This window comes from Erithacus rubecula (genome assembly GCF_903797595.1).
Source record: "Erithacus rubecula genome assembly, chromosome: 8".
Taxonomy (NCBI): Eukaryota; Metazoa; Chordata; class Aves; order Passeriformes; family Muscicapidae; genus Erithacus; species Erithacus rubecula.
The window spans coordinates 9,642,112-9,667,400 of NC_136659.1; the positions used below are offsets into that span (position 1 = coordinate 9,642,112).

A 25,289-nucleotide genomic window follows, 5' to 3' on the forward strand; every position below is an offset into this window, starting at 1 on the left:
TAGTTGCAATTTGTTTGTCAAATTGATTTCCTCTGAAGCAATCCAACGAGCTAGAAATTTGCAAACATCCGTTTTATAATAGGTCTGTCATGAAGGCAGTGATAGTAATGTAGCATAAGAGTTTAAGAGTCGTGTACTTAATTCAGCAGTGCACCATTAGTGTTAGTGGGTTAATTCTGTTTGTCCATGGCACTGCCAGGGAAATGGGTAATTGCTGTGTTTATTACAGTGCCTAAGTCACGCTGTCACAGCAAGGTTTGCATTAAGATGAAAGTAACAAATGAGGATAAGAAAGCAGAAAGTATTCTTGAAGAGTCTAGAAACTGTCACACCATGTAGCTGCCACACTGAGGTACCTACTAAAAACATGTAATTCCTGCTTGCTTGAACTTCCATCTGGGTTTTTAGCACTTTGAGCTGTGGATATTTTTGACAAAAGCAGTCCAAAATCTTTACACTCTACCACAGAGTTCCACCATCTCTGCAGGGTTCCAGATCATGCCCTTTCTTGATTATAACGTGATTTGAAATACATCTGTCAAATAAAAATAACAACATGTGGACAGGATTGGTTTTGTTGAGAAGTGCTCTTTGTGCAATATGAAAAGCAGGCAGCATTCCAAACATACCAAATGGGCCGCAGAGTAAATTTAAATGATGCCCACAATTAAGCTGCTTTAGGTTATTATAGCACGTGGTGCCAAGAAGTAAATGACAGTGTTTATGTTTGTCTCCTTAGCTGCTTTTTTGTCTTTGCTGATGCTCTTCAGGATTTGCTCTACTCTTCCTTTAAGTCTTGAAAAACAAGTCAATACCAAAAACGCTTCATGACATGCATGTTATTGTACTCTTGGTTATCTGTTTCTGTAATGCCATAGAAACATGAATGGCACTTAGAGAAGGGTATAATTGACAGGACTCCACCCTAAGGACTTTGGAATTTTACTTAGATACACCACAACCAAGAAGTACAAACAAAGGGTGGAGAAGGGGGAATGGATAGGCTGAAGGTCACAACAGTAGGAGATCATGAGCTATTATTATTCCTAATGTATACACCTGGTCTTTGGGATAATTAAAAAATAGCAATTAAAGGTGTTAGCTTCATAACTCCCGTTCTTAGTTACTTCTCTAGCTTACCTAGATGATCGATCCATTACAAAGCTGCTGCTCTTTTCAGCCTTTAGAGGCTTTCAGGAAAGAACCATTCCCACTTGATCAGCAGCTATTTGGCACAGCTGGATGCACAGCCCCCGGTGATCAGAGCCTCGGGTGTTTTAGGGAGCCAGCCTTGTGGAAAGAGCCCAGCTCCCTCAAGGAACGCTGATTTCAGCTTAGGACTGTCACAGGTTGATGGTGTTTGGAGTGAAGAGGTGGCAGCCTTCCCTTCTGAGCAGGGAACTGTGTCACTGGGGTGGGGACAAGCACACAACATTAAGATCTGGGAACTCAGAGTGTCTGAGCCTTCTCAAACTCGTTTTTATTTAATATACGTCATTAAAAAAATCTGATTCTTTCCATGCTAAAATCTCTTCACCACCTTCTCACACAAGGAATCCTCAGAGCAGTGGGAGATCTCAGGATTCCACCCAGGCACTGCTTCCCACAGCTGCCTCAGTGTCACCCAGCACCAGCTCCAGCCAACCCCAGTGTTTACAGTAAGGGAAAGTGAGTGATTGTGCACTACGTGGCATCAGTTATCAGTGACCCGGGTGAAAATATCAGTCTGGCATCAAGAATGACAACATAGAACATTCTAAAAGGGCTCTTCCCACAGCAGCTCTCCTTCAATGACTCAGGGTAGCTTCCACCACATCTCGAGTAGCAGCAAGAGAATGCAAAATCACCTTCTAGAAGAGGTTTTTTAAAAATGGAAGAATCAGATTCTCCAAACAGTCTGTGTAGCACACAGAAGTGACAAGTTGCCATTTAACCATTCTCCTTGGGCTGTGTTGTGGTGAAGAGAACCCTAAGAGCTGATTAAAAACCAGTTTCTCTCACTCTAACCAGCATTATGTCTTAGAGAAGTAGAAGGAAATATTTGGTGGGGGCCACTGACTTTCATTAAAGACAAAAGAATGCATTTCCTCCTGAAGGTATTTCCCTGTGAAAAAGAGATCTTTCCTGTGTTACAGCCACTGCTGGAAGTATTTTGCTGCCAGCTCTGGTGTTCCATGGAAAAGCAGAGGCTCTTCCACAAAGCCCAGGCCTCTCCAGTGTTGGCTGTGATACCTGGTGCTTTGTCATAGGCCTGGGTTTTTTCATATGTAGCTCATATTCAAATTATGTTGATATGGCTGCAGAATCCTTAATTTCTCCACTTCCAAAATAATGATTTGTAATATGTCAGACTCCACAGGCCACCAGAAATCACTTAGCAAAGGAGATGTCAGAAAGAGCATCTTGTGGTTTCTCTAAAGGTTTTTAAATGCTGCAAAAGACAAAATGATCTAAATGTACTCACTTAAGAAGGGGTGTTACAGTATATTCAGAGGCACAATAAAAGAGATGATTTACAAAGTGGGTTTTGTAAGAAGATTTATTTTAATTAAGTGATTTCATGATGAAACATGGTCTTAAACAAAATAGAGATCAGTATGAAAATAAAATTATACACAGAAAATTCTTTTTCCCAAATGTTTTTGAGTAACAGGGAATACAACACAACAGTCCTGTATTCAAATTATGTAAATCTGTGAGCAGTCAAACATTATAGTACATTCCTTGAAGCCAGGCACAATGACACACATTGTGTGCCCCTGTAACACACTCAACACATTTTCTATCTGTTCTCTCTGCCTCTGAAAAAAAAAAAACATGAAATGTAAATGAAATGTAATGCAATGTAAATGGGGAAAAGGAGGGAAACCATCTTAATGCTTGAAGCATGTATTCCCCATTTAGTGTTTTGTGAAAGGTATGTACCAAATTCAGATGAAACCTAAACTGGCTTGTAGAAAGATAGAAAAATTTGGAATTATATTTGATATACAGTCTTGTGAACACTTAACTGAAAAGTATGGAAAGGATTAAAAAATACACCGTGTTCTACTTAAAGCTTAGAAATAAATATGCACTCCGTATTCTCAGTGCCTGAAATTCTTTAAAAACAAAGAACTTGGTATAAAATTATATCAAGTAATTGTCAAAAATGAGGAAGATGCACCTATAATCCTGTTAGATTCTGGATGCCTGCATCCCCACTACAAAAACTTGTAAAACTCTAGACACTTTCAAACATGCATACCCAAACTGTAACCTAGCAAGGGCAGGAACATCGACTGACTTGGGGGTAGCAGTATTCCACACCACATCCCTCAGTACCTTCTTTTCCCCTAAAGATCTCCCTTTCCATACTGTACCAGCCCTTACAAGTACAAATGTTCAGTCAATTATTCAAAAAGCAGCCTTGCTGATCAGAATTCATGGATGCCCTCAAGGCTATGTCATTCCCAGAAAAAAACAGCGTGCAAAGAAAAAGCATCCTCCAAATGTGATTTATGTAGTTAATATTATCATAATTCTCCTCCTCCCTGCAATGCTGATAATAAACAGCAGTCTCCTGAGTGTTGCAGACTCATTGCAGAAAAATGTCCTGCTGTATGGAACTATTGAACCAGTATGGTTCAACATGAGAGTTGTCTTCTCATTTAGGACTTCAAGTTTATATAAAACTCCTACCATTTCAGTAACCATGCTGAAGAAAAAAACTCACAAGGAATTCTTCTTTTGATTCATTCAATAGTCTTGTCTTTTTGGTAAAAAAAAACCAGGTCAACTTTTAGGTACAGAAACCTATCATGAAACCCTCCCACTCTCTTACACTGTATTTGTTTGGATAATGTCATTAGAGTGTGAATGGAATCACGACTTGCATCAGTTGGCTAAAGCTACCTAGGTCACTGAGAATATTCTAATTACCCTAATAAAGCTTTGGGAATGCCACATCAATCCTTGTCTTTGTGGAAATGCATGGTTCTTACACAACCATAATGCAAACATCAAGTATCTTTAAAATAAAAAAAAAATCTGCATTTTGACACATCTAAACATTAGCGATTTGGCCCATCACATTAGAAAGGAAAGTCAGCATTGGTTGTGATGATTTAACCTCTTATCAGAAGTTGTATCCCTTGCCAAATGCAGATAGTCATAAACAGTCATTAGTTGCACAAACAAAAGAGGGCTTCCAGACACCACCTTTATTTTATTTAGAAGCCTTAATTTTCCTGAAAATAGCCCAAATAAAAAAAAAACAAAACCAACTCAGTCACAATAAAACAAATCAAAAAGCCAAACCACATAGAAGTAATTTTTCTGATTGTGTACTTTGATTTTCAAGAGCTAATAATCAGTTAAAAGCACATCTTGCAGTTGCACCAATGTATTTTGGGATGAACAGTCATTCTTTCCTAGGTGCATTATCATAGCCTAATTTTCAAGCAGGAAGTGTCCTGTTTTATATCCCAGGGGTCATCACAGCTCACTGTCCTGCTGCCTGTCCTCAAAGTGCAGTCCTTTTTCTGTGCCTACTCTCAGACTTCACTGCAGCTGTATCTGCATGGAACTGCCCTGCCTTATCATTACAGCATTACATCATTACCTACAATTACATTCCTCCTTAGAATTATTTATGAGGCTTCAGAGATTTTTTTTTCTTATTCATACAGTAATCTACTTTAAAATTAGTGAGCTCCAACGTCTGACTGCAGTCAGCACGGCAATCAAGTATGATGCTGTCTCAGAAAAATCCTCTTTTATTGACCTTATACTGCAGGATGGGCATTTCTAACTATGAAAAATGTAATCCTCATTTTAAATGAAAGATGATGAATAGTCAATGGAGTGTGTCATGAGCTGCTTGTATAGCAACTAGCAGGCATCACAGATAGAACAAGCTTTTGGGAAGAGTCCAGTTCAAGGGCTGCATGAGAAAGCCTCCAGCTGTGGAAGGCACTGTTCTCACTGCAGGAACAGATCTGCTGCTGCTGTGATTTCTGGATCAGCATCACCTGCCTCACTGCAAAGGCTCTGCATCCATCAGGCCAACAGCCTGGGGCAGCCCATGTGGACCACAAATTCTGACAATATAAAACATTGCAAGCAAAATCCCCTGCCTCATTAATTTTGCAGAACCAAAACTAAAAGACATTTTACCCTTTGACACCGAATCAACTATTTTCAAAAAAACCTTTGTGAATAATTTTCTTAAACCTCTCAGTCTTGATATCAGTGTAACAGTGATCCTGTCGACTCTGGACTGAGGGAGCAGCTTTCGAAAACAAAACCAAACTCAGAGCCTTACTGTGACACTACAGCTACAGTCAGTGTAGGTGGTCAGCAATTGTCTCTGGGTGATTGTAGGATTATGTGCAATCAAAAGGGACAGGATGGATGGCTTTGTAAAGCAGCCCAGAATAAGGGAGACCAGAGTCCTGTGGAGTTCTGTAGGTCTATTTAAAAGCTAATCGATGTCAGCACAAAAGTATGTTAAATTAGTTGAACAATATACCTCCTGAGTGCTTAACAAAAGCCTCAAAGTAGGCAAGGATTTTTCCTAATATGGGCTTAATGAGAAGTTTCTTGAAGTTCTGAAAACAAGAAACAACTGAAAATCAAAAGGTGAAGTGTGATTATTCTGAAGTTTTTTAACAGGTGAAAGGATTGACATTCACATCCATCATAGCTTTGAGAAATTTGTCAGAATACATCTCTAGTTAAAATTTTAGTATAAGTATTCTGCAATGCAATCTGAAAAAAAACAAGTTCAATTTTTTAATTACTGACTTTGAAAGGGGCTAATCAAGGAGTGTAGCAACTATTTCACATAGTCCTCAGGAGGTATTTTTAAATGCATTTTGAATACATACAGGTACTTCAATGGATTGTAACCATTCCAGGGGTCCTTGACTGTCATCCTTTTACCAAGGAGGAATCTTTATAAATAGCAGCCAGAAGGTCAGTTATACAAAATAGAATTATCAAATAATCATGATTTTACCTTAAAATACCTACAGCATAATATGGCCCTGAGCAGAGCCTATGAAGTAGTCTTAAAGGAAAATATTTTGTAAAAATACTGAAAATGTTTAAATAAAAAACATTTCCTAGCAATGAACATCCTAAATAGTATCAGTGTCATGCCAAAATTAGTCAGTCTAAAGCTGAACAGAAACACTATGAAGTTTATGGTCTATCTGGAAGACATGCAGAATATAAACCACTTTTCATTGTGAAAATTTTGTGTTTGGGTGGTCAGCATTGTAATTCTGCATACTGCTAACAAAAGTGGGTTTTACTGCCTTTACCATGAAGTTATTATTTTCCTCTATTATTTATCTAATGTGTATTTAGTTTTCCAGCAAACAAGTAATTTCAAAATCAACCTCCCAAATTCTTTTTTTTTGTAAAATATTTAGGGAAAAGTTTAGACTAGTCCAACAGCAGCCACTGCAGTTGCACTAACAAAATTGTAAAGAATTTTTTACTTAAACTGATGAGCCAATCAACTCATAGCATTTCTGCAGTTCTGTTTTACAGCACATAATTGAGCCAAAACACAAACAGTTTAAGAAGCCATCTTTGAGTAATTCTTCTGAGATTTTGCTTGGAGTTCAATTGCTTGCCCAGAGAAAAAAGGATGAGAAGGGGAAACAACGGTAGATGAAAGCTACATCTGCCATCTAATGACTGGAGATCAACCTTCTGCTCAATTCCCATTAGTGCTAACAGGAATACATTAACCCTCCACATTAAAAAGTAGCAAGAAAAACAACACTATTAATATAACTTAAAGCAGATAAGTTTCATTCACTGGAAATAAGTAACTGGTTTTATGCTATGGGAAGTAAACTAACACTGGCCATTCTTCTTCACACTTCACAGCTGCTGAAGATTCCCCTGATGTGAAAAGGGATTCCCTCAGTCCAGAGACAGCGTGCTTCAAGCAGCTCCATAAAACTCTGCAGAAACTCAGTAAACATCTGCAATTAATACTGCTGAGATTACATTTAACAACCAGATGATACCATTGAAAATGCTTCAGAAGGATTTTGTTTTAAAACTTTTTCTAAAGGATTAAAAATACATAAGAAACCACAAGCCTCTTCTCTCTCCTATAATTTTAAGCTGAGCAAACTACCAGTCGGGTGCTCTGCCAGTCCAGCTCCTACCAGAAGCTTTGTGTGATGTCCTGCCAGGATGCTGCTGCCTGGATTTTCAGTTTCCCAAAGATGTTCCCCGCCCCTGTGTGCCTGGGGTTAACTGCTGCCATGTGGAGCTCATGTGGTGCCCATGAGCAGGCCTGTGAATGCAGAAGTGTTCACCCCACATACCCTCTAAGCCATATTAACTTTTTTTATGGTAGGGTCAGTACAAGGATAATGAAAATTATGCTTAAAAACAAAAGCAGGCAAATATTTGATGAAAACTGAGGAAAAACAGCAGGCAGGGAGGGGGTGGGGGATAAGGTCTGGATTGAAAGGCTTTCCTGTCCTGCCCTGCCCTGCCAGGTGCTGCTGGCAGTGTGACAGAAGTGGCAGATGGCTGTGCCCTGCCTGCTGTGGGCAAAGGCACCACTCCCCTCACAGCTGCTGGCTGCAGACTCTGAATGCGTGGCTGCTTGCTTCAGCAGGTGCCACACTGCACAATTTCATTGATTCCAAGCTTTTGTGGTGTATGTAGGAGTGCCATAACCTGACTGCCAGCAGCACCAGGTGAGCAAAGCACACCTCTGCTGGGACCTGGGGAGAAGGGGCTGGCCCTGGGGTGGAGGGGACAGAGGCCACTCTGCTGCCAGCCTGCCCAGGCTGCAGTGACCTGGGAGCTGCAGTTTGGCTGGTGGTGTGCAGCTCCACTTCCCAGCTGAGCAGGAAACACGGGGCCCTCACCTAAATTCCTGCAGGGACATCCCCTGCCAGCCTCCGTGTGATGGAGATGCTGCAGGTTAAGTTAGTATGAGCTGCCATTGGCTGAAGGGATTCTTCCATCTACTTTTTTCCTTCCTAAATGCAAAGCTCCTTAGCACCATCTGGAAAAGCTCTGAGGAGATACAGGGCTTTGGAAAAGCTCATAGACAACAGCATCCAGGTTGCCTGCTGCAGTCAGCTGCAGGACATGAAAGCTGGCTTTCCCTTGGGACACATTTAACAGGAACCAAAGGGAGAACATTCCAAGCAGTTGCCAGGAGATGTGGGTATTTGACTAAGCTCAGGCTTCCTTTCCTGTACTCCCTCCTTGCTAATCCCTTTAGAGCAGCAGCATCACTCACACTGTCACAAAGAGCCAAGTGCTGGAGGCAGCACAGGGAGCTGTTCCCAGCTGACACCTCAGGCTCCACTCAGCTTTTCTGGAGTCCCCCAGGGGATGTTGGCAGCACAGGAGGAAGCAGCAACTTCTCCTGCTACAAAGATTCTGGATTTTTTAAAATTTATTTACCTGTTTTCTAACTGACAGCTGCCCCACTCATGGCCTTGTCACATCTTTACAGAATACTGGATTATCATGGCTGATTTCAATTATTTTTACATGCATAAATACAGAACAAATGGCTGCAGTAGATATATTTAAATAAAAATTGACAAGATGCATTTATTGTTTTAGTTTTGTACAAAAGCATAACTTAAAAGGCAAACTAGTAGAAACTTACTTTGTGCCAAATATTTAAACTTTTCATTCCAAAGAGTATCTGGTTCAAAACTTGTAGATACAGTTTCCACCTGGGAAATCTCTTTTTTAAGACCACAGATAACACAGTATTGTAAAATGAAAATTCTGTAGTCTTTCAACCAATCAGAAGTTGCCTTCTGCTCCGAGTGCCAGAGTTTTAGCTACTCAGTGAATGGATCCCATGAAACATGAGCCATGCTGGAGTGACCTGCTGAAAAGTCAGTTTGCCTACTGCTCATTCATGTTCTGAAAAGGGATGTGCATTAGGACCCGTGACATGCAATCTTAGCAAAGACTGATAAATATACATGTAGAAACAGGGTGATGTGTTTGGAATTTTCTTTGCTACTTCATACCAGCCAGAAGTAGCCTAAGAAAACCTACGTTACTTAAGAGAGTCCCAGATGTCATGCAGAAGCTCAATTATTCTTGAAATAAAAGAATTCTTTCCCCTTGATTTTGCTTTTCCTCTGCACATGTGACATTTCCTCAGTAAGTCTGAAGGGTTTTCTCAATCACCACCACAGCTGCAGCTGCCTCCTGCCTCGGAGGGTGGAGTCTCTCTGCTGACAACATCTCCAGGGATGCTCGGCTCCGCTGGGAAACACCTCCCACCAGAATAAGCAGGACACCGCCCTCAGATGCCCCTTCAGGAGCCTCCAAAGTGAGAAGGTTACTTCAAAAACTACTTTTCCCACAGAACAGGGCTCTCTGCACTACCAAAAGGGCTGGCACAGAGCTGTCATCCAGTATCCAAGTGCAACTCCAGGAATTTTAAAATGTGGTGGATGCAGTGCGTGACAGCAGCTGTGCGAGAAATGGAGCGCAGCTGCACAAGTGTTCCACAAGACCATCTGGAGGAAAAGTACCAAAAATAGAAGCAAGCAAGCCTCGTGTACTTCAGCAAAATTAAGCATAAAGAAACTGGTGTCCATGCAGTGTTTGATATGCCATAAAAACCGTTTCAAATAACATTGGATAAGAAAACTATCAGTGAAAATGCAAGCTTGGACACTACGAACAGTTTACATCTTGTAGGTGTTCACTGATACAGGACAGTGGCATTATGACCAGTGGCTCACCTTAAAGAAGTTATTCATGGTTTTCCAAATGAGCTAGTGTTTTACAGTGCTGTACAAATAAAAAGTTGTGGGGAGCATATGAAATATCTGTATTAAACTCCACTGCATTAAGTTATCCAATGCATGAAAAATGACCCGGATGCATTTAAAATAAATGCATATTACAATATCACATATAGTATTATAAAATTATTACTTATGTGCACAGTCCTGATATCTATAGACATGGCACTGTGAAGAAAGCCTGGTTCCTAAGCATTTTTATAGATATTTGATAGTGATGCAATTTGCTATCAGTCAGATCATAATGTCCCTTCAACTTTGGTACATTCAGTGCAAAATATTTTCGGGAGTTGTTTTACTCTTATAAAAATAAAAGGCATTTTTTTCCCCGGAGAGTGCTTAAAGAATAAACACTAGCAGAATGTCTGTTCAAGCATGGAAAGTGACAAAACAGAAATAACACTTTTGTTTGCTTGTTTTCCTGTTTACACTCTAAGAAACATAATATAATGAACCTATAAAAATAAACAGAAGTCACTGTGTTAGGGTTTTTTCCTGATATGCTGTGATAAATTGCTAGTTTCTTCTTAAAATAGTTTCCATGCAGTATAAAGCATAAAATCAGTCTTATTAAGTTATTAAGTTCATTGTAACAGCTCATATTTTGTCATATACACCACTGGCAAATGCATTTCCACAAACCTCCTTAATGCACAAGCTGTTGTTGTTACCTCCTTTGTTGCTGACTTTCCTCTCAACTCACTTCTGCCCCAGGAACTTGAGCTCTATGGTGTTCCCCATGCAGGCACTCGTAGTCTTAAGTAAAGCAAGTGTTGGATATGCTGTTATAACATATGGCATAAAGTAATGTACCTTCATGAATTAAAAAAAAAAAAAAAAAAAGAATTTATAAAAGTTCATTTGTATGCTTTTTTGATAATTTACTGGGTAGGTAAGGGGCTGAATGATTTCACATTTTGACTTGAATTTTCTATGCAACAACTCTGATGAAATCCAGTCCTTGGGTACATGTCAGTTTTGCAGTAGCCAGATGGATCACAACATGGCATCACATTTCTGGTTTGCTCAGAACATAAACTTAAGAAGTGTAGCCATCCCAAAAACCCATGGATTGCAAGACTTGGCTTTTCCTTGGCACACCAGGCACACTCTATTTTCACTGTTGAGAATTCTGCCACTACCACAATGCTTTTTAATTGCTTCACAAGCTCCTTCATGGAACTTCATTATTTGAATTGCACCATGAAACAATTTTCCTCTAGGAAATCCAATACAAAAGTTCATTCATTCCTTGAGAAGACAGATCCACAAAAGTCCAATGAGCTGGGCACTGTGGTTTGTGTATCACTCAAGTCCAAAAGTACTTGTCTCTTCTACTGCTGTCAACAGTTTTTCATATAGCATAGAGAATGATGGGTAAGGGGGAAGGTCCAGACGATTGAAACAAGTGTGAGCCCTGAGGGGAAAAAGAGAGAGGAGGTGAAGAAGTGCATTATTTGAGAAGTTCAAAAGAGAACACACAGACTGGTATGTGCTTGAACAGAGATGGGCAGATAGTATTCTTTTAGAAGACTTTGTTCTGTCAAATGATGTTTTCCAACTGAACAGGTAGTGAGGTTTAATCTGCTTTTTTCTCATTAAAATAAGCCATGTAAGAAGCATTTATGAAGCTCTTTAGAAACATACTGACAGTCCAAAAGGCATGGGATAAATTATATCCATCAAATGTGCATAAGGAAAAGAAAGAAGAATTGACATAGTACAATTCAAACAGTCTGATCTGAAACCTTGGTTTTAAATGCATCTTCTGAGACATAACCTTTCTTTTCTGTATGGATGATACTTGAATACTGTATTTGTAATGATAAACAAGATATTTCCATACATCTCCAGATGTAAAGGAAACAACCCCACAGTGGTAAAAGACAGAAAAAATAGATGCTTTTCCTTCTACAATTTCCTTGGCATATGGATGACGTTCTTGAGATGTTACTGCTTGTGCTGATACTCCCAATGGACATACCTGCCCTAGAGGCCAGCAGCTTTTAGAATTACACAAAACCATGCACAAACCTGTAGCAACCACCCAGCTTTCTTAAGAGAGCAACCATGCAATTTATTTCTCAGATTTTGAAATCCATCTCCCTCAAGTTTGTTGACACACTTGGAACTGTCTCTTAAAACCTCTTCCAGGGAATGAAAAGGGAGATAACAAAGGTTTCTCTTCATAGTGGAATCATGGATATCATTGCCTGACCTCAGAGCATGCTAAAGATGGTACTTTCTAAAAGACTGTGGTGGATGAGCCTGCTCTAGTGAAATAAATAATGTAACTATTAATGTGATGAGTTCCTGAGGATGAAATGATGCAAAGAGAAACTGGAAGAAGCATCTCTTCTGCTCTAAAGCTTTGTAACAAAGCCTCACTTTAGACTGATTTTAGTATTTTGGCAGGTCTCTGTTTACAAATACTTCATTCTTCTGCAATAAAATACATCATAGAGTTATTAATTAAAATTCAATCCAGCTGAAAACCAAACTTCTACAGTGCCCTGCCCATCATCAGTATGATCTGTATTAAGTGTAAATATGTAACATGTTAGTGAAGGACTGAACAAGCTCCTTCCACACAGCAAATGCAACTCCTTATCTAACTTAACCAGTCCCAGAAATCGCTGTCTACTACAGACCTGTACAGACTTCATCTGAGCCAGAAAATGCTGCCCTTCCATGTGAGCAAATTCATTAATTGCCACTTTAAGTGCCTCTCAGCTCCCAGCTCTGGGAATGGAACATGGAGTGAAGTGGGTTAATCTCACTTGTTAAAAAACTTGAGAGTCCATTATAAACTGAAACTTCTTGAAGCTGAAACACCCACTCAGTTACAGCCTTGTAGTGTCATAAAAATATCAGGCTGAAGATATGTATATACAGCACACTAGGTCACACCATTATTATAAACACAGTCCAGACATCAAACACACAATCACTTAAAAAAACATTGCCTTTAGCACCCTCCCCAAATACAGTGCCCTCAGAAGAACACTGCTGCTGCACAGCAGAGATGGCATTTCCCCACTCCGTATTCCAGGGGTCTGGTAAAATTTTTCTACCCAGCCATCTCTCCAAGGCTCCTGGAGGAAAGCTCTCTTCTTATTCCTCCTTTGCCTTTCCAAAAACTTTATAAAATAATATATGTGGTATAGATTAAATTACTCATTTCCCACCGAGTACTTTAAAAAAATTGAAAATACTCTCTTTTGAAGAAAAAAACCGATTTAAGCCCAGCAGCAAATGGAAATCAGTGATCCCTTGAATTCAATGTAGAGTGTTGAAGAGTCTTAGGCAATTAAGAGTCTAACCACAGGCTTCTGCTCCATGGGGCTGACAGCCACTCATTAGAACTATGGATCATGCTGTGTGGGCTGTAAAACCACAAATTATAAAAGACACAGTATATAATTAGCAAGGGATTCATTATGAACTGGCTTAATAGTAAGCTGGCATGTTGTTTACATTTATTAAGAGAACTGAGTTTTATCTTATTTTGAGGGCAATTTTGAAAATGGAATCACTTACTGTGGGAAACCAAGTAATTAAAAAGGACAAAAACAAGACCTTTGTCTTCTGAGGTGATGCATGCTTTTCCAACCCCAGCTTCCTTGAGACAAATGTGTTTTTTTCCTTCTGGGTAGTATTTTCCTGTTCCAACATTTCAAACCACATGGGCACTAACTGTTCATCTTCCTGGGCTCACATCTTACGGCAACATAAAAACCCATATTGGTTCCTAAGGTCTAAATTCCCAGATTCCCAATTAAACTCCCCTTCATTTTGATTAATGTAGTAAAAGAGACTGATTAAGGCTTAAAATGCAGAAGTGGGATAAATACCATTTTCAATTAATCATCACAGGCATGAATAAATAATATCCAGTAATGAACCTGGGACCAATTTCTCAGCACGGCAGTGAATTGAAAAAGCAGCAGTCCCTCCCCCAGTGCAGTCTAACCTGCAATACAGTGCAAAAGAAGGAAGCAGAAGTGGCACTGGGGTAGCAGTAGTTAAGCTGGACCCATAATAATCAGTCTTTCCAGGGCATTGTACAGGCTGCCTAGTTAGTGTAAAAGACAGTGATACAAGCTCAGTAACCTGACATGTGCCTCTCAGAAATCTCACTACTGGGATTCAGCAAAGATGATTACACAGCAGTCAGAACAGTGGGAACTAGGCAAACATCTAGTGAAAACTTCTGTGTTTACATTCACAGCTGCTTAGGCCACAGCCACATACCTAAGTGACTATCCTAGCTGTCCTTTGTGTCTCAGACCAGGAAGAAGAGATGGGGATGGGGATTCTTGCATGTTTTCAGCATTGCAGCAGTGTTTTTAGAAACAGAGGAAGAAACAAAGTCCACTGACCTGTTAAATCCTCACTTTTGCCACCCAGCACTATCAAATTTCACAAGCACTCCTGCTAAGAGGGCAATTTGAAAAGTACAGCACTGCTAGGAGGGACTGATGGTGCCTTAACATAAAAGCTTCAGTTATCTGAGAATCAGTAAGAGTCACAGAGTCCTAGGGCAGCGTTCCCAGCAGATCCAGCAATGTGTTTACACATGCTGGGCTTGTTTGGAAACCTTTTGGAAGCAGCTCCTCAGGGTTGTAGTTACTGATGTGTTACCTCCAAGCCAGCAGTGCCCATTGTTTGCACAGGGAGTCTCAGAGGCTGCTGAGACCCAGGCTGAAGCTGCACTGCATCCCAGAACTACACAGGTAAAAATGCAAACAGTGCTTTTGGCTGGGGGCTTAAGCCATTTAAGCACTACTGCCATGGAAGATGTTTCATTTTTTATGAGATCAAGGTTCCCTGTGTGTGAATACCAGGAACTGCTTGCTCATGATGACTGTGTTTGTCACACACAGTTGTTTTTATTTTAATTCTCACATTTGTATGGTAAAAACAATCCAGAGAGACAAAAATCAAATGTTTTCTAATCAAGGGAAATGTGACATTTCAACGAATGATACAATCTCTTAAATGTGAGAAGTTGGCATTTCCCCTAAACTTGATGAACAGCCTATGATTGCAAAGATTCTCAACATGTTTCTCCATATTTTACTTTTGGAAGCAGTTTCATTCTGCAGTTTATCACAACCAGGGTTCTGCATAACCTTTCCAGAGGAAATTTTGAACATCCTGTTCTGGCAGGTCCTGACCTTTTCCATGCTGCAACCTCTGCTTGCAAGCACCAGGAATTTCAGCTTCAGAAAATATATGGAAAAAATCATGCAATCTCTTTTCTTACTTAAACTCACAAAAAAAAAAAAAAAAAAAAAAAAAAAAAAAAAAAAAAAAAGAATTTTGGAGTGAGAAATTGTTTTTTAAAAAGTCACAGCTTTTACTTTTCAAACAGAATCAAAGCTAGTCCATAGACCAATAGTAATCAAACTATAAATGAGACTTATTGGGCTACAAGATATTACTAGGCCCCCAGATGACATAGTATTTGATATGAAATAGGGATTTTCAGGATTTGTATTCCTTTAATCCTCAGTTGCCTGGCTCTAATTTGTGCTGTGAACAGGAAAGATGGCTCTGTTTAAAGGCCACCTGCTGTGCCTGTGGATTTCACAGCACCACTTTTGTGTCCATGACCTCCATTCTGATGGCAGGAGCCAACCCAAGGGACATTTCTGCCTCTGTTCTTTTGCTGGAAGAAAAACCTACAGGTTGTTGGCCAGAGAGACTCTGAATGCAAGTTACTCCTGAGGCATCTTGTTAATGAGGAAGTTTATGATTAGGGTTGAGTTTCCTCCATGGATCAGCCCAACCCAAACCCCTCTCCAGAGGCTGTACACAGCACACTAAAGCTGAGGTCTGATCAAGCAGAGTTAGGTTGCCCACACTCCACACACTAATCTGTGTCTAACCACTCCTAACCCATTCTAGAGGCTGCAGAATCCCAGAGCTGGGTGAAAGAAAATCTCCCAGCTATCAGACTGATCACAGTAGAGGAAAGACAAGAACCTGACATTTTTTGTCGATTAAGAAACCAAGCTGAAGGTGTTTTTTTCATCATTCACATATTATTAGTCTAGTCCTGGCATTGTTACCATGGACCTTTGAAAAGAACTCTTTTTTCTGCTCTAAAAATCAGAAAGTTGTTTTTTTTTTCTAATCTTTTCATCCTACTCCTCTAAACCTGCCCTACCCAATATAAATTCCAAGGGCTTGCACAACTCAACTTCTGCTTTCATATCTTGGACTCTCATACTGTTCCTTTACCCCCTTCACCTATTTCAATTGATCTTACTTGTTTTCTTTGAAATCCTCACCTTCTCTTGTCTCTCTTGCTGCTTCTGAAGTGAAATGACTCCCTCCTACCTATTCTGCACTCACAACTTGCCTCTTTAGTACTTGTTAACACTCAACATCAGACCAAGCATAAAAATTATATCACTAAGCTATACTAATACCAAAATGAGTGCAGCAGACACTGCAAACACGGGGAAGGAAATTTGCCTGTAAGGGAAGGTATGTTTGCATACTCAGTGAAAGCTTGCTAATGTTTGTCAAACAGCTGTTGTGTTACCCCAGAGAGTGTCCCATGAAGCCACCCTGGAACCTGTACCTTGGAAGAGCAGTGATCTTCCCCCACTTCTCCACGCAGAAGCGCCTGGGGCCGTTGCTCCCCCGGAGAGAGGCAAAGCCTTCGTAGGGAATGCTGGACGTGCCTGTGACAAACTGGCAGCACAAACACACATCAGGACAGGCTGTCACACACGGGCAGCACTCAGCAGCACAAAGGCTTTGGGAAAAGCATGTGCCTAGCAAGGAAATTCGTGAGGCACAAGCAATAAATGCTGCTTTACATGGAGGCTAAAAGCAAACAGACCATTTCCTGGCTGGGCTCTAGAAGAGGCAACTTAGCAGATTAATTTCCTCCAAAGGTTTTTCTGCATAAATACTGTGGAATAACACACTATCAGTATCCAGTTACTCAGACTTAAGCCTAAGTGGGTTTTTTGCTGTCATTTCCTGCATTAAAAGGAATAAATACAGAAAGCAGTAATGTCTGGTGGCTCATGTCATGCCTTTCTAGTTTATGGATTTCCATTGCTTTATAAACCATAATTTACTACTGTAAGAAAGGGACTAAATTCTGAAGGTTAGGTATACCCACTGACATTTGCTGAAATACTGACTGGTGAGCAGTTTTATTTACAGCCTGTCATGAACAGATCAAACATAGCTTTTGACAGATCAGAGACTACTTAATTTGTAATGAACTGGATATTATAAAAACTTCACAGTAACACATGTGATAGGAACATACATGCAGACATTTCTGTCTCTCCAGCAAATGAGATATTCCACACTGCCTTTTTACAGGCTTTTAAAAATACTTAAACAGATTTTAAAAATAAAATTCTCCATAATTCAGTGATCAGATAAAAATTCTGAATTGTTAAAAACAGCAGATTTCATATTAGATCAATAATATTGTATGGTTTGCAGTGGAGGTTTGTCTGTTTCTTTACAGATAGGATGGATGTAACCTGTACTTAAATACATTTAACTCAAAAGTAAACCCACATGTATAAATATTCTTCTGTTGAGATATTTTGTCCTCCAGCAGCAGGGTGACTGGAACCTGCAGGTTTAGTGAAAATGGAATTGGACTAACTTTAAGGTTTCCATCATTATTTTCTAATTTGAGGCCTTGAATTTCCATCTAAGCTTTCTCCTTCCTAACTTGTATAAATACTATTAACATTTCTACCTAATGACATAACCAATTACACAGTTTTCTTTTTCTATCTTTAGGAGTCTTAATGTACTTTTAATCAAACAAAAGTAAAGGATTATTGACATCAGCCATTGTATCTCAAGTGTACTTTTAAACTTAGAAATCTATAAAAATAGCTGTGAGCTTCTGTCACTTGAAATTATTACATTTAGCCTCTGACTCAGGCTATTCCCAGTAGCAAACATCACCATAATTTCTGGGTATCCTAAACTATGGTGGGGCTAGTTTAGCATCAAATTTCAATTATATTTACACAGATCAGCTGATTTCTTACCTGTAGAAGTCTCAGTCGTTGTTCATTGTTGAACCTTTCCACAGCAGCCCAGAACCACCGGATTACAATGTGATTGTCATGATAACCTGTTAAAACAACAAGAGCCTTTATCCTTTTAGGTGTTAAGAAAGCGGTAGAGGGAATAGTTAGTAAGCTTTTCCTAGTCTAGCCCAAGTCACAGTAATGCCTTTTTCTTTACCCAATGGCATTAAAAGGCAGGAGGTGAGAAAAAAATACTCCTAGAATGCTTAAAAATCCTAAAGGCAGAGAATGAATATGCCACCACAAAAAGAAGTGAGATCCCTTGTACAAGCATTTCTTGCATTAATCAGTCACTAAGAGGAATGCCAATTCTTGAAATATTCCAATAATGTGCTACTTATCTATCCAAAGCTACAAATGATGCTGCAACCATCTCTCTCACAGTATCTTCTTTTGTTCTCAAATTATCTCAACTACTAGCCTGCAGCCAATGGGATTTCCCATCAACTTTGAGTGTGTGAAACAAAAAGGAATATCTGACAAAGAATGGCTACCATTTCTTTTCTCTGCCAAGTCTGGGAGCTGCACCAGTGTGCAGCTGGTACTTTCTGTGAAGAAGAGTGTTCTGTTGTGGTGTCTGGGCAAGAACAGCCAGGGAAGAGCTGAAGGAGATGCAATGAAGCAATTAAAATGCACAAATTACCTTCCCCTTATACAAACCTAACCAGAGAAGTTCAAAAGTTACTATAAATGTATCTCATGCAATGGTTCTTTATGTCTTGAGAACTGGGTAGTTCCACAGTCCCCAACACTCTCACTGAACAAGCCAAAATTCAAGTTACCTCCTCTGTACTCTGTATTATTTCTCCAATCACTCAAATCAATTTCTGCTGTTCCAGCTATAACCAGTTCCAGTTCTCTGGCATCAAATACAGACACCAATCTTGCATCAACCACCTGTGAAAGGAAATAAAAGACATGGTGGCATTTCTTCATGTACTGAGCAGAGCCTCCCCATAAAGTCTGCTACTTAGGTATTTACCAGGTATCATTTCAGGTATTTCAGAATTCTGGTTTTGTCTTTTTAAACAAACAAGTCCCAGAGACCCAATGCAGAAGCAGAGCAAGGATTCAACACTAATCATACAGTGATCAAGAGTTTTGTCCAGTGCAAAGAAGATACATAACCACAGCTTTTACATACATGACTAAAAAAAATTATTTTTAGCCTCTCTTCCTCTTCCAATATTTACAAGGGAACTTCTGATTGTATTTGGGACCCCATATTTTGGAAATGTATATGAGGAGAAAAATATTTTGGAAGGTGAAATACAGTAAATTTAATTTTGGAGCATTTTACCTCATAGAAACCACGAACTAGACTTTCTGTTTGTTGTACAACTCCTCTCTCAATTCTCCATTTCACCATTCTCTCTATGTATTCCTTCTTGTTCTTTTCAGTGACTGGGATGTTGGCACCTCCTGGTTTTAGTTCCCGTTCTGTGATCTTAGGACAAAAAATGACCAAGTGACAACACAATTATTATAAAGACAAATGAAGGAATTGTAATTTGAATTTTTAAGTTGAAGTAATTCCTCAAAATCACTAACCAAACCTGACTAGCAAACTGGAATACATGAAGTGAGAGAACATACAAAAAATTCCTTTTTTTGATAATATTTTAAATTGCATTTAGTCTGAGAAACCTTCATAATTAGTATTAAGAATAAGCTTAGAAGAAACAATTTTTACAGTGACTAAAGCAGTGAAGTTTTCTGAATAATACCTTAGCAAAGGTGTTGTAATAACTTTGAATGGCAACTTTGCTGCAATTACATTCAGGTAAACTGCTTCTAGCAGGACAATCCTAAAGTCTGATATTTTCAGATACTTTCCAGAAAATCTCCTTAACCAGAAAAACATGTTTGACCAGGTACAAATAATAATTCCTCCTTAGATTTCAACATTGGTTTCACCAGCAGGAATTTTTAAAATACAAGTTCAAAGCAGCATGGAGGGACACTTCTTCTCCTGTCCAAATAAATGTTTATCTAGCAGTGGAATGCGCCACCAAGGAAATGAAGAATCTTGCACACCTGCCCAAAAACTTCTTCATTTACAGTAAATGTGAGATCTAGGATATCATGTATATCATTGTCTTTCATCCACTGCAAACTCTGGTGAAATTCCTCATCCAGATATTCCAGGTCACTCAGGTCACAGAGTCTGACAGAAGAAAGAAGAAAACACACAAATGAAGATGATGGCAGCAGCCTGTGCTCAGTAACTAAACTCAGACAAAACAGAGTGTGAATGGGAGCCAAGAGAAACATCAATAAAGAGGACAATTTCAAATCTCTGTTTATTTGCCTGGTAACAGCAGTATAACACAAAATCACTATGTAAATATACAAAACTCCAGAATTTAATTTGAAGACACTTTGCTTCTTAAGCTTATTGTGAGTCTGCCCTGTGTTTCCTGTGAAGCATATTTAGGAATTATGAAAATACATACATTGAAGAGACAAAGAATTCAAATAATAAAAGAAATTGCAAGATTGTTTTAACAAGGAAGTAGTGTCCTTTTTGTTCCTGTGGCTACACTGCCTCATCTCTCATCACTTGTTGAACTGCTTAGACTTCCAGCTTGCCACAGAAATATCTTTTTATCTTTTGCCTTGTCCTTCTTACTAAAATGATGATGCTAGCATTTAGGTGTTTTTAAAATATATATTCAGTAGGAATGGATTAATTACTCCACACTACTTGAACATGCAATGTTTTATAGGAAAAAAAAAGCCTCCAGACTTCTCAAAACCATCTTTCAAATAAAAAGTAAAGCACCTTCAGTTCATTAGGTCTTAGGTTCCAGACATGCTGAGCAAGCACAGCTCTCATTGTTTCAGCCAGAAGAGAAGAAGCAGTTCTAGAAACTAAGTCTGAAGTTCATCAAAGTACAGCTCCTCAAAATGGAGATTGCCAACAATCAGTCTACCTCTGAGAATGGATGGTGCAGTCTAAGTCAAGAAGTGATTCACACCCTAACTGTGAGTCACTACATGACAGATTAATAAGAACTCTATTAATATTTGGATTGAGCTCACAGGATTGCCTTGTACATCTTCAAATCTAAGATATTGTAGAAGAAAGGTGGGAACAGGGCTAAAACAAAACACAAGGTTCTCATACTGATCACAAACAACATTCGGAGGTAGTGGAAACCAGGAAATTTAAAAAAAAAATCATTGATTGAAACTAATTTATTAAATTAGAATTAATGGCCTGTCTCTTTTGTCAATAAAGCATCATAAATAATCCATACACAAAATGGCATCATTGATGGGGAAGAAACCAAACAAAAGATGAGACAGAGCAATTCTACTCACATTCGGAGGAGGGCTTTATAAAAGGGTCTTGTAAAAAAGGCATCCAGCAAATACTGATGTATCAGAGCAAGACCAAGAATTCGACCACTAAACCTGAACCTGGAAGAGAAGGAGTTACACTTGTGATACTGAAACTTTGTGGTTGGTACACTGCTCTGTCATCAAAACTTGCATGTATTTCCAAACAGCATTATTAAATCAGACAGCTATGTCTAAATTGTGGTATTTTTGTTTATTTCTTGGGTTTCTTTAACATTCTCAGTAAGGCACAGAGGGAAAAAAAAATTTAAAAAGCAAGTCTGCAGGGTGTGGAATATCCTTCAGATACCTAAGTTACAACTGCTCAAAACAGTCAAATCCTTATTTAATTCAATCAGCCCCTGCCAGAGCAGCCACTTTATAAATGCATTATCTCCCAAAATGATAGCCACTGTCTATTTTCATTTCACACCCCTACAGGATTAACTTGTTGTCATGTCATAGAGAGGCCAAAGGTTTTTCTACTCTTTCCCAGACTGACAGCTCATGCTGCCTGTCCTTCCTGCCTACAGTGGCTTCTTACTCCCTCTTCTGACTGTTGTCAAGGAGTTCCATGTATATTTTCACAAACAGTGCCAGAAAGTTTTTCATGTATTGCAGTGCTCTCCAGCTCTGTGTCAACAGGATCTAAATCTCCTTGTCTCACCTCTCTCCTTCTTCCCTTACTAACTTCATTTTGTTGGGTGTGTAAGGAGGAAGTTTGCCAGGGTTGAGATCAGATGGTAACAACCTTGAAATAGGAGGGTCTTTGCAAATATTCCCATGAGAATCAAGATCCACTCTTCCACAGTTCTAGAACTAGAATAAAGTCTAGTGGCTTTTTTCAAAGTAAGTGTTTCCTGAACTTTCTGTTTCTGTATCCTTTACAACATTTTTCTTGGAAAAATCAGGGCTTTATTATACCTGCTTGTACAATGTTTACAAGATGAGGATGTGGCATGCAGAGCCTCCCCCTCTCCATGTATAAATTGCTTGTCACAGTTGCATTTTCTGAATTCCCCCTAGGGCTGTACAAAACCAGCACTCCCTGAAAGAGATGGGGTCATGCCTTCTTCATTCCCAAGGTCTCTGGTCCAGCACTGCAGAAGCCAGGGATGAATAAAAAACTTGGCAGAAGCTGCATAAGCACATAAGTGTTTTCTCTCACCTCTATGCCAGGCTGTTCTGCATTTCCAATAGAGACTTGAAGGACTGGAGCTCAACAGACAGGTTGCTTCACCTAACTGAACTACCAACCAGTTCATTTTCTTTTAATTTGTAAAATTAGTAATGAGATTCCCCTCTGATACTCATTCTTCATAACTGGCTTTTAAAAAATAAGAATTCAGTGCATATCTGTCCTATAGAGATGAGCAGCTGTCATTCCACTATTAATGTAATCCAACTACTTACACAGCAGAATTCTCTGTTAATAGTCACAGCATAGCTTTACAGATTTATGGTGATGCCATGGCTTAAATCAACTGAGGGTGATTTAAACTGGCTTATAATTGTGAAAATGGGATTATGCAAAAATCCTCGACAACTATTTTAGAAGCATGGGTGAATGTACAGACTGTTCAAAGCTGTGTGATCAGCAGTCTTCCTCCTACCCCTAATTAAGATATCACCACAGATTTCCTTTTAATAGGTATGTTGGGGTTTTTCCACTGAGGAGATCTCTGTGCTCTTTAGGAAGACTCAAATTACATACAGTAATACGTGCCTGAAACCTCCCTTCATCTCCTTAGCTGACAAAAAGTCAACATGTTGTTATTTTTTCTTGTTTCTTTCTAAAACACAAGAGGTTAATACTGCTTTCATGAAATGCCTACTAATGTACAAGAAATGCAGGGAGTTGTGCTGTGAGACAATCCCATGGTACATGCTCCAAATCATAATTCTGCTGACCTTGTGAGAAATAAGATCATTTAAAAACCACAAGAGAAACCAAAATCAGGGAAGTCTAAAGAAATGCAATTATTCTGCTGCTTGTTAAAAAGATCAGATTCTGTGTTACATGTCTGAGCAGATTTGAGCAGCTGTTCTACAAGTGGGAATAACAGAAAATGTATCTGAAAAACAAAAAGAAAATAATTCTTACCATTCATGGTGATTGTCTACAAAAGCAGACATGGGACTTATTTGTACTGTGTAGGTATCGTTGGCTGAATATTCAAACAAACCATAATATGGATTGAAGAGCTCCCTGGACACCAGGAAAAAAAACTCTCTTGATGGTCCACTGTAGTCCAACCTTTAAAGAAAAATCTGACATTACTATGAAGCAAGAAACTTTTTTTTTTTTTTTAAATCTACATTCCTTACACTATATTTTGATTAAAATTTCATAAGATTTTAACCAAAACCCTTATCCGTGCAGATTGCCTAATGCCAAAGTATGTGGAACTCTCAAGGGACTATTCTAAAATGGAATGGCTTGGAGGACTGGAATTAAGTTCTCCATGTGGGCTGCTCTCAGAAAAAACCTTTGGCTCCAGCTGTAATGGCCTCTTTGCCACAGGAATATAACCAAATAATTGGGGGTAGCGAGGAGGAGGAAAATCATGAAAAGAGCCAAAATCAGACTTATCTGCATCTGACAAATTAACAATGAAAATAAACAATGGTCATATTTTGTCTTTGCAGACTTGCAACCATAGGATAATTTGAGGGATAATATTTCTGTTTTCCCTAGCAATATAATCTGAGATTACTTCAGTGATTTATGTTTCTTGGTCTAAATTTTCTTGTCTGTCTTCCAAACTTGAGTTTATTTAAATGTCTTTTGGAGAGTGCACTTCCTTTGTTGTTTTTTTTTTGTTTGTTTTGTTTTCTTTTTTTTCCCTTATTTTAATATCCTAGTTCTAATGAATCTAAATAACCCCTTCTTCCTGAATGATAAACAAACTCATTGCTGACAATGCACTGAGACTGAATTGTGACATTACTCTGCAGGTCACCGGTGAAATTAGTTAGGTTAATGCTCTGTTAGAGCTGGAAAACAGAAAACCAGGGGTTTTCCAGTTTGGAACAGAGAATATTATGACCCTAACAAATAGATAGAAAGGACATCTTTTAGAGATAAAAGATTTAGTATTTGACTCAAATACTAAAACAATGCACAGACAGAAGTACCACAGAGAAGGTCAGCTTTCACAAAGAACTTCTGCTACAAATGTTTTGGCTCATAAATTTTTACAGAAAACAAGTCCAAATTAGAGTTGTTTTTGAGGATGAAGTTGTCAGGAAAATAAAGGCTAGGTGCCATTATCAAGCTGAGGACAAACCCTCTTTCCTCAGCTGAATAAAAAACATTTTCCCTTCAGTCACTTGGAAGCATTTCACTTCTTTTAAGCTTCAGCAGGGAAGTACTGAAACAAATCCTTACCCCAGCAAGAAGGGGTAGATTCCATCAACAATTTAGAGAAAAAATATTCAAAAATGGTTTGATATCATGGACAACTGTTGGATATTAATCCTGGCATGAATACCAGGATCAAGTAAAGGGTCACCTGGAAGACTCTTGCAAACTTCTGGGATAATCAGGCACACTATGAAATCCTGAGATAGAAAGGAAACTCTGCTTAACTATCAGCCATTTCATACAACTCCCTCTGTATGCAGTTACTGTGAGTCACGTTAAATAAATCAATCATGAGAGCCCTGCACTGCCAGTCAGATTTATCCTACAATTAAAGGCTTGGCACAGGGGTGAGAAAACTTCATACAAGAGGTATGCAACCACACAACAGCTGCAACTGTGGGGCATTTGGATATTCAGGAGAGTAATATGTTGTTGGCAACATGACTCATGTCTCCTAGGAAGCACCATTAATACTTCAGATTTACCACTCAAATGCAAAGCAGCTTCTCCTAGTAGTCCAAAGAACTCAGGAAAAACAAGGAACAATATTCTATGTAAATTTTTGTAATGTATCACCCCATGAACTATGAATCTATAAAAATTATTAAATGAGCATCACAATTCATGAGTATAGAAACTGAAGACTTGAGGAAGCCAAACATTATGAGACTTATG

The 25,289-nt window shown here is 39.0% G+C and overlaps 1 protein-coding gene across 2 annotated transcripts in view; it reads right to left on the bottom strand.

Annotated features, from left to right (window-relative positions):
• Nucleotides 1-9,814: 9,814 nt before the first annotated feature.
• The window catches only part of HECW2 (HECT, C2 and WW domain containing E3 ubiquitin protein ligase 2), a 96,208-nt gene continuing 80,733 nt past the window's right edge, over nucleotides 9,815-25,289 (bottom strand). For both annotated transcript variants that reach the window (XM_079311404.1, XM_079311405.1), the window contains exons 21-28: nucleotides 23,352-23,504; nucleotides 21,230-21,328; nucleotides 19,940-20,069; nucleotides 19,203-19,349; nucleotides 18,685-18,799; nucleotides 17,861-17,946; nucleotides 16,408-16,520; nucleotides 9,815-11,229 (exon numbers count right to left, since the gene is read on the bottom strand). In XM_079311404.1, the coding sequence (XP_079167530.1) occupies nucleotides 11,118-11,229; nucleotides 16,408-16,520; nucleotides 17,861-17,946; nucleotides 18,685-18,799; nucleotides 19,203-19,349; nucleotides 19,940-20,069; nucleotides 21,230-21,328; nucleotides 23,352-23,504 (955 nt within the window). In that variant the 3' untranslated portion in view covers nucleotides 9,815-11,117. The remainder of the gene's footprint in view (nucleotides 11,230-16,407; nucleotides 16,521-17,860; nucleotides 17,947-18,684; nucleotides 18,800-19,202; nucleotides 19,350-19,939; nucleotides 20,070-21,229; nucleotides 21,329-23,351; nucleotides 23,505-25,289) is intronic.